The sequence below is a fragment of the Haplochromis burtoni genome, unplaced genomic scaffold (genome assembly GCF_018398535.1).
Source record: "Haplochromis burtoni strain Fernald_Lab_line unplaced genomic scaffold, NCSU_Asbu1 Contig_12, whole genome shotgun sequence".
In the NCBI taxonomy this organism is placed as follows: Eukaryota; Metazoa; Chordata; class Actinopteri; order Cichliformes; family Cichlidae; genus Haplochromis; species Haplochromis burtoni.
Window position 1 is genome coordinate 696,145 of NW_024582373.1, and position 9,833 is coordinate 705,977.

At 42.6% G+C, this 9,833-nt stretch overlaps 2 protein-coding genes across 9 annotated transcripts in view; both read right to left on the reverse strand.

The window, feature by feature from the left end:
• arhgap46a (Rho GTPase activating protein 46a) overlaps window positions 1-5,493 on the reverse strand; it is a 30,311-nt gene extending 24,818 nt beyond the window's left edge. The window contains exon 1 of one of the 3 annotated variants that reach the window (XM_014341021.2): window positions 5,296-5,493. In XM_014341021.2, coding sequence (XP_014196507.1) covers window positions 5,296-5,309 — 14 coding nt within the window. In that variant the 5' untranslated portion in view covers window positions 5,310-5,493. Of the gene's footprint in view, window positions 1-2,232; window positions 2,583-5,295 lie in introns of those variants that run through there. The other 2 variants (XM_005915314.3, XM_042214658.1) reach the window with 2 other exon arrangements.
• A 2,305-nt stretch (window positions 5,494-7,798) lies between these two features.
• The window catches only part of sulf2a (sulfatase 2a), a 33,497-nt gene continuing 31,462 nt past the window's right edge, over window positions 7,799-9,833 (reverse strand). For 5 of the 6 annotated variants that reach the window (XM_014341026.2, XM_042214733.1, XM_005915317.3 and 2 more), the window contains 2 exons: window positions 9,575-9,628; window positions 7,799-9,208 (listed from right to left, as the gene is read on the reverse strand). In XM_014341026.2, the coding sequence (XP_014196512.1) occupies window positions 9,178-9,208; window positions 9,575-9,628 (85 nt within the window). In that variant the 3' untranslated portion in view covers window positions 7,799-9,177. The remainder of the gene's footprint in view (window positions 9,209-9,574; window positions 9,629-9,833) is intronic. The other variant, XM_005915318.3, reaches the window with a different exon arrangement.

The window sequence follows — 9,833 nt, forward strand, 5'->3', positions numbered from 1 at the left end:
AAATAACCCAAAAACAAACAAACAAAAAAACAACATTATTATCATTTAACGCATCTGACTGTAAGGTTTATCACAAGTATACTGAGCGTCCATTGTTGAAAACTGAGCTGTGGCAAGGTGTACGTGGCTAACCATTGTGGAGGATGTGGGAGCAGACTCCACCCTGGTAACCAGAACAATAACAGGGAGAAGGGAGCGTGCACATGTTTTAGATGACAGAAAAAAATGTCCTGCACCTGTCACTAACACATTCTTTCAGCCTTTTGTTTAACACCTCCCGTTCCTGCCGTGTCACCACAAGTCAGAGGTCAGTAAAACACATGGCACAATTTCTCTGTGTGCACTGAATTATAAAATATATATTTTTTTTATGTATATATATAAATATATATATATATATATATATATACATATATATATATATATATATATATATATCCATATATATATATATATATATATATCCATATATATATATATATATATACTATATCTATATATATAGATATAGATATATATATATATATAATCTATATATAAACAACAAGCAAATTGGCAGTTTGTTTGAGAGGAATAGGCTCCTGCAGCCCTCATTAAAGCTAATGCCAAGGTTTAGGATGCTCTTAACTCGTCTTATACTCCGACTTTAACTGTGATGTCTTTTGTACTGGGGACCCACAGGGCTCCACAGCAACCACCCAGTTCTCTCCTGCATACTGTGTACAATACCACATCACTCTATAAACCCCAAGTTTATACTATGGCTACTCAGATGATCAAAAGGTTGTGACTTTTAAAATCCTGCTTAGGTTCCAGATCTTCTCTCTGCTCCCCTTTTCCTCCTAAACTTGGCAGCAGTTGTCAGTGTCACTTTCTTACTCGCCGTGTGCTGACATGGGGAAACAAGTTTGGAGGGGTATGTGGGAGTCATTTTTCACAGAGGGACACGTGAGACGCACTGGAGCCGACCTTATACGACTTGACCCAGGAACCAAGGCAGGCCGGGTGCCAATGAGGGGAAGAGAGGTAAAGAACTTTAAGACCAAACAGCCGGGCAGCTAAAGCCTGGCAGAGAGAGGAGACGGCTGGTATGGGAAGATGAAGATAAACAGGGGGTTAGACTCCTGAACGCACCCTATTATTTGATTCACTTCCAAAAAGTCCTGCAAGGGTCAAACAAACTGGGATAGACAGAAGACCTCCTCAAAAAAGGTATACAGACCCTTTATACGTGCCTAGGTAAAAGGAGAGTTGCTGATAGTTCCTGTTGCAAAAGTAAAAGTTAGCAAACTGAACAGCAACAGCTGACAACAACCCTAACTTTGCTTTCTTTCTACATTTTTGTAAACAAAAGCAGCACCATTCTGCTTAAAGTGACTTCTCAACCACTATATGTCGTCATCACTCAGCCCGGGTGAGTAAACCTAATTCCAAGAACCTCATTGTCTCGTATCACCTGAGAGCAGACTGCCATTTCTGAGTTACCGCAATGACTCAGGTACAACTGCACAAACCAGACGGTCCAGTTTGGTCTGTGTGCAGCATGATCACCCTGCACGAACTGAGCTGAACATGGGTCTTTTAAAACAGTGGTATTGGGGAAAAAAGAGCAAAGCTGACAAACAAAAAATGTTGACTGCTCGTAAAACTGGAGGGCACGAACACACTCATCTGACTTAGGAGTCGGAAAAAAAAAAAGTATTTTTACCACAGCTGTATACAGCACACAAGCTCTTTGGGAACAGAAAATCAGTAGTACACAGTTGACAAGAAAGTCCCGCAATGACTCAGCTTCATATGCATTACAAAGCCTGTGAAATGCACCCTATTCTGAAGCCTGTAATAGTACAAAACAATGCAGAGTATTGTCGGGTCAACAGGCAGACTTCATTCAATTCTTTGTTGCGTCCACACAGGGGATCGCAGCCAACGAGTGCTGCGATGAGGCGGAGCTTGAGACATGTATAGGAGATCTGGGGGTGACCTCCTTCAACAGCTGCCCTAATCCATGACTAGAAACGGCTTCCCCTCTCTACTGGCGCTGGATTAGACTGGATCTCACAAGGTCACACAGCCAACCTTCAGCAAGGCCAGTTTTTCCCATGCTGCGTTCCAACTACCAATTTTACATGGCCCCCCAATTCATTCCATATAGATGCCAAAGCATTCACCCCCCTCCACACTGCAACAAACCGATTCTTCATGAGGAACGAGATAAAAAAAAAAGCCTACCTCACCACCGGCTCCAGGAGAACATTTTTGTGTTAGCTGTTAAATGTTACTTCAGATACCCTTGCTGAAATCCGCCTACAAGCTAAATGCAGAGAAGCGGCACTCTGTGATTTCTCTATGGGGAGTATTGTCTTGTCCCACCATCTTGCCACGAATCACCCACGAATGTTGCAGCTCAGCAGAAATGCCGGGAACTTCCGGCCCCCTTACTGCTCTGCTGAACACTCACTGTCTGTCCGAGGTGACACTCAGCCAAAGGGTCAATAAACTCCCTTTCAGAGAGAGCAAGGCCTGCCCAAACACAAGTCCCTGTCCTTCCTAAAAAAAACTTCAGCCCTTCCCTTAGTTCAGGGGTGGGCAACTCCAGGCCTCGAGGGCCGGTGTCCCTGCAGGTTTTAGATGTGTCCTTGAACCAACACAGCGGATTTAAATGGCTAAATTAGCTCCTGCAATTCTCCAGAGGCCTGTTAACAAACTAATCATGTGATTCAGGTGTGTTGACCCAAGGTGAGATCTAAAACCTGCAGGACACCGGCCCTCGGGGCCTGGAATTGCCCACCCCTGCCTTAGTTGGAGGGTACTTCTGAGGTCACATAAGACTCTGGACGAGAGCGAACATGTGCAACAGAAGCTGCAGCATCAGGGTGTTTACCACATAGAAGATAGCCTTTCTATCAGCACACCAGCTGTCAGAGTGGGAACAATGGGGTTACTTGTCCAAACACACACACAAAAAAAGAATGACCCTATTACGAGGTAATTGTGCTTAATAACCACAAACATTCATCTCTAAACATTATCTTGTAAAATCATTCAGGGTTATCGATGAATACATATTGTGCATCGCCCCTTTTATATAAAATAAACTCAAGAATTCCACCTGTGCTATCTGGGTGCTGTCAAAACAGCAGTTTTTATTAGTATCTGACCTGCTTGCCTACAACCACCAGCAGCAGCAGTTTGTAACTTCATTTTGGCCTAAGCCCACACCATCCCCCGCGAATCCTCCCCCTGCTGACATGACAAACGAGGCCAGAGTCTAATCCCAGAGCGCAGCTACAGGGTAAGCAAGGGGGTCAGCGAGGAGCCACGCAGGAAAGGAACGTCCGGATTGTCCTCTAGAGGAAGTGAAGGTGCAGACGGCAGACTCTCTAGGATTAGAAATGCAGAGCAGGCCAGTGAAGATGTTAACGCCAGGCCTGCGCAGGCCTGAGGGGAGGAGTGGATTATGATTTAAGAGGCCATCGCTGGGGCTCAACGTGTAGGGAGGGATTAATATTTCACTAACAACAATAGATCTTCAGGTCGTGGCAGATTCTTTGTGTTCAATGTGTTAATTGCACTTTGTGGGTTTCATTTGCACCTTAGCTCACTGACGTTACATAAACTTGTTCACCTCTTTTAACTCTTGAATTTGTGTCATAGACCTAAAAAGTACAACAGGATATTAAGCCACGTAATGATTCTGAGTGACGATGAGCATCTGGTTCAAACCAGTGGATGCCTGCGATTTAAACCTGTCTGTAATCCCCACAGTTCGCAGTGTGAGTGGTTGCTCAGGTACAGATAAATTTGTTTGGACAAATCACCTTAACCTCATTACAAAGTCACTGTGGCAGGCCACAGAGAATCAAAGTCAGGTGAAAAGTGCGTGCTGAGTGTTAAGAGCACTGATCCTCAAGGGATCAGAGAAAGGAGTGAAAGCTGGAAATGTGTACGTTGAAGCTAATGAAATCACAGCGATTATTAACAAACCATGACTCATAACATGCAGCCGTCAGTGCAGGACAGGCTTCACTTCCTGTCAACAGGCAAACAAACTTCCCTATTGTCTGTCTGGGATGGACATCCGGTCTCTTCTTTGCAGAAAGCACCGTTTAGAGTCATCTTGTTGAAGGGGATGTGTTGCTTGTTCTAGATTGTCTGCCCACTGTTGTGAGCTTGCAGAGTAAACACCGAGACAACATCCTCATTTTCAACTGTGGTTCCTACATCTCACAGAAAAAACTCATGAACTATGGAAACTTTGACCAAACGACATCGCTGTCCTCTGTTATAGTATCTCATCTATCTCTTGCAATTTGCTGAGCAGATAGAGAAATTTACACCAACGCCACGCAAATGCAAACACGCAAATGCAAACAAAAGTCATCAGATGAGCACCAGCTGGGCAGGGAGATGGTGAAAACTGCTGCGCCCAGGAAGTCAGGTTGGCATGCCCTGCCAAAATAAACAGCTTTAGGCTAATATAAATGACAGCTGAGTCGAAAACTTGCTCGTCAGCTACTGTCTAATGGACTGCACTCAACAGCAGATACAGGACGAGGAATTGGACTTTTTACTGCATGTATCACAACACTAAGGAGTTCCCATATGAAAATCTGTAGCCAAAGCAGTAAGTGACTTTAAATAGACCGTGGGGACTAAAGCAAGCAACCGATGAAAGCTAAACAAAGTTTTAATGCACATCTGCAGTGAAAACAGATGGCGAAGAAATTAAGACACGTGGAGCTGAATCTGAGAGCCACAGCAGTAGTAGAAACAGGCGCAACAAATGGACTGTGGAACATTTGCCCTCTTTTTGGGTTACCGGGCTCCTAAAACCACAGCAAAGAGCTAAGCCCGTGAAGCCCATTTGGAGACTAGATAGAATTAAGAAGTAGCCTCCGTCTCCCACCACAGCCACCACACTGCAGCTTCTCCCTACAATTAAAAACTTTGTCAAACCTTTGCCACCTAGCTTCCCATGATAGGCGTTAGCGAGCTACAGTGTAATGTTTTACTTTTAACTCACCGACGATAGATAATAATTAAAATCGAAAATAAAAAAGAATAAGAACATTTCGCGGTTTAAATAATCTGTTAAACTTAGAAGTCACCCCTAACAGACTTTGGTGGAGATTTTTAAAAAACGTTTTATTTTCAAAGGTTTTAAAATACCCACAGAGGCTTAAAATAATGTTACTATCCCGCGAGCTGCGGCTCCGGTTCAGCGTCGGCGGCTTCTAAACTTTCTCCACTTCATTTCGCGCCGCTGTGAAATTAAAGAAAGAGTCTGCTTACCTTGTCCCGGCCATGCTCTTCACATTTTAAACGAGGCTCCAGCGAAAGGAACTGTACAGTTGTTGTTGTTGTTTTTATCTCTTCTTGCTTGTAAGGTTAGTTTTGTGAGCGCACGGAACTGTCCGAGCAGTGAGTAGTACGGGACGGCTCTCCGGTGGCAAATCCCGTACGCAGTCTCCGCCTCTGCACGTGAGTCATAGGTTGCGATGGGGGTCACCCAGTCTGCACCCCCACCCAGTCTGCTCCCCTCCCTCTTCCACACCACACCACCCATCCTGAAGCCCTTCGACTGGCTTTCTGGAAAAAGCGGCACTTTTTTAAGATAGCCAAAACATTTAAGGGCTCAGCTGGCTCAACAAAGTAAAGTGATAAGATGTTAAAGGTTAGAAGGGGGGGGAGGGGGGGTTTGTGTGCCAACTTACACAGGAACTTCAATTCACTTCATATATTAAGTTAAATAAAACTAAGGCTGCTATTTTTTAACAAATGCGGTCTATTTATTAGAAGGTTTGTTAAGCAAGCAAGCAACAGATTTGCATTGCATGACACAGCTGAAATACATTATTCGATTCATATGTGAAAATTCAAGAGTAGTTGTGTCTAATATATAATCTATATTCTCACTGGCTCACCCTTTGACCAGTCCCTCCCACTTTTTTTCTGACTGCTGTGAAGGCATGTCCAGGCAATGCGCTCAGCACAGTCAGCATCGTGCACAACAGAGAGCATGTGCAGAAGAACAGGCGATAGCCAGTACTACTAATTGTTGTTCATTAACTTTTGGCCAGAGAAGCTGTTGCATGCTCTTTTTTTAAGTTACCTGGCTAATTTAGTGCAATACCTCCACCTAGACTCTGGTTTCTTTAGGGCAGGTCTGACTGAAGGGCTTTGCTTGCACAAAGTATCAAAGCGGATAATCCTGTGCTTTCTCTTAAAAAGCAGCGTATTAATGTTTTTGGAAATTGTTAGAATAGAATAGAATAGAATAGAATAGTCTTTTATTGCCATTGTTCATCTGGTTATTTAAACTGTGTCTTAAACTACATTTTAAGACAAAGAAAGAATATTTTCTACTTCCACAAATCTATAATAAAATCAAAATATACCATGGCTATTTTAAAGGCACAGTGTGTAAAATCTTGCCTGGATGTCAGTAGATTGCAAACTGCAGACAACTGAATCCTCTATGGTGGCTGCCATGAGACAAATAACTCACCCTGCCATTTCTTCAGCCAGGTGTCCACATCAATACATTGTGGAAGAGCCTGCAAAACTTTGTGAAAGGAGTCTGATAGGAGTCAATGGGTCTGTGAAGCTCACTTATGCCCGATGACAGTGGTGAGTTGTTGAGGATATCCTGAACCTTTCTGTTGGTAAGACTGCTGTTTTCGTTGCTGCTCTAATCAAGTAATCAAGCTGTTTATCAGAGGAAAAGTGAGAATTTTAGGACAGTCAAGCATAAAAGTAGCAAAATGTTAGCTTATAAGCAGCTGTTGTTGTTTAGCTGGGTCTTCTCAGCTGTCCAGAGATGGAAGAGTGGCATGTGTAATCTGTTGAATATGCAATTGCGACAATATCAGGAATAAATAAGCATGTTTATGCTTGTGTTGGTGTGTTAGAGTCTTAACTGCAGTTCAGAAGACGAGGTTTGAGATGAGGAGGAAGAGGATGAAGTGGAAATGAGGGAAGAGAGAAAACATAGAAAAAACAACAAGACATAACGAGAAAGATGATGAATACACAATGATATACACATACAAATGTTCACATATATGGTTTGAAAGGGAAAGAAGTAACTTATAAGGTGTACGATGTAAGTTGGCCAGTGTACAGGCACAAACACCGGGTGTAATGATGGTGTAATGTCTTTTTCGGCCACTGTATTCAAGAGGCTGGGAAACATGGCGGCCTCCACAAAGTGGAGCCTGCTCCTGTGTATTTTTAATGGATTAATTCCAAGTTGTGTTTAAATCGCAGGCATCCACTGGTTTGAACCTGATGCTGATCATCACTCTGAACCATTACATGGTTTAATATCCTGTGATCTAACACATTATTACACACTAATCAACTTATATTCATGAGCACAATATATTATTTCCTATTAAATGACCTTAAAAAAATTACCTAAGTTCACCTTTAAATTTTAGTTTGTTAGTTTGATTAAAGTTGTGCATAAGTGGGCATGCGTTCATGTTTATTCAGACTGAGATGCCAGCGTGACTGGAAATAACAGAGTTAACTTGACTGTGCCAATCAGAATGCTATGACTACCAATTTAATGATCTCAAGCTGCTGGGATTCCACTGTTGAGATTACATTAAGTACAAACCCTCCTGATGCTACAGTGAAAGGGACATTATTGAGAGCAAATAGGTTACAGCTTCCACATGTCACTGCACTCACCACCATAGGTTGTCCAAAGAAACGGGCAGACAGAGACACCTACTGGACATGAAAACAGTAAATTACTTAACAATTTCAAAATAAAAGCCAGGTCATATTCATGGTCAAACAACACTTTATTCACATTGACTATCAGCACTCTATTAAAAGGAAGTATTGGCTAAAAAAAGAAAAGAAAAGAAGCTAACAAATGCAAGAAGTAAACTTCACATCAATGAGTATTACACTGTTTTGTTTTTCTTCCGGCGCAAAGCATACTGTCCATTAATGTACATGGCACAGCTCTTCACAGTGAACCCTTTAAGTGCTTTTCTGATGTAAATAAGGACAAACATACAAATCTCAATGACAATGACATTTCTCAAGCTACGTTTCTCCCTATAAGTTCATTTTGTCAACTCGTATCATACAATGAGGTTGCCTCTCCAGTATTATAAAAAATATTGTAAACATTTATATTAATTGCACAACATACATTCAAATACATACTGTACTGTACAGCAAGATTTCAGACTTGTATTGTTATCTTGTAGCACCATGTATAGCAAGCTGAACAAACTATTTGGATACTTCTACAGTGTGATACTGACAATACAAAGGAGTAAAATGGCATTCACAAATGACACATTCTGTTACAGGTCACGTAGTCTGGAGGATTGTATCATTGTGAGATGGTGTTGTTAATTTAGACCTCTTTAAGGGCATAAAGAGACTTTTGTTGAATTCTGTGTATGCATTTAAATCATTGCAGGCAAACTCAGGTCATCTCAGATCGCACAGCTGTGAGGAGGATGACCTGTAGTAACAAAGGACATTCATCGGTGTTAAGAATAACTATAATACAAAAGAGTATGGCGACATGTTTGATGCAGTTGGTTGTTGGTTAAGTCCACTTTACTTCCATGTGCAGACACGTTGGTGCAGAGAAAGAATACAACATATGTCTTAATGTTACTCCAAGTGTGAAATAGTTAGCTAATCCACATGTGCCGCAGAGACATCACAAGGCCATGACGTCATTGTGTAGCAGCAGAAGTGACGTGTTACTCATCATATTTCCACACAGTCTCACATGACATGAAAGAAAGCTGATTAAAGCTGAGACATTGTATATTATCTACAAGCATTAGTGGTATACTGAAAGGCTTGCAGACACCAAACGGTTCCACTTGATTTACAGAATCTTGTTGTTGTTGTTAACAATCCTGACAGCTGGGGGTGGCAAAGTTTGCAAATGGATATGAAATATGGTCCAAAATACATAATTGCTGAGTCTTTAGACTTATTGTAGGCCTTGGTATTTCCTACACCCCGGTAGGAGGCTATGAGGAGCAGCTCCCCCGAAAATGAAACCCAGCTTAGAGTGGTATCCCAGCATATGGTCTATCAAAGTCGAGGTCTTCGGGTTTTCTGCACTCTCCATTCTCCTTCCTTCTCTGGAGGAGGCCGATGCGGTTGGTTGTGGGCTGCAGGTGGTTAACCAACCCACCCTTCCCAAATCTGCCCTCTGTGCAAGAGAAACAATTACTGTAAGTTAAATGCACTGCCTGAGGCATTCACTGGAAACCATGGCTCCAGCTGTGGTCTGTTCCTACCAACACTGCGAGGAAAAGCAGGAAATGACAATAACAGAACAGAAAACGCAACACAATGTGACAATGACATATCTGCATTGCTGTAATGAATTTGAGCCGAGGGAGTGAATGAAAATGGTGCAGCAATGCAATGCAGGGAAATGTAAATACAATTAGTAGAGGAGTACAGAAATACAGTAAATAGGGCACCATGCTGTTAAGTCATCTGACCATGCTAAAAAATCTGGATGGAGATGCTGGCTGAGTACAAAGGAGCAGATGGGTTATGACAAACTCACAGCGATTTGGAGGAGGGCTTCTTCACTTTTGGCCTCTTTCGGCGATGAACTGGCCTGAAGCATGCACAGCACGTATACACGCGCGGGACCAATGCACGTGCATGAAGACAAAACCCACAGGTATACACACACACACGCACACACAGACATAGATGCACGCAAGTACACACATGAACACAACCCCGCACACACACACACACACACACACACACACACACACACACACACACACACACACACACACACACACACACACACA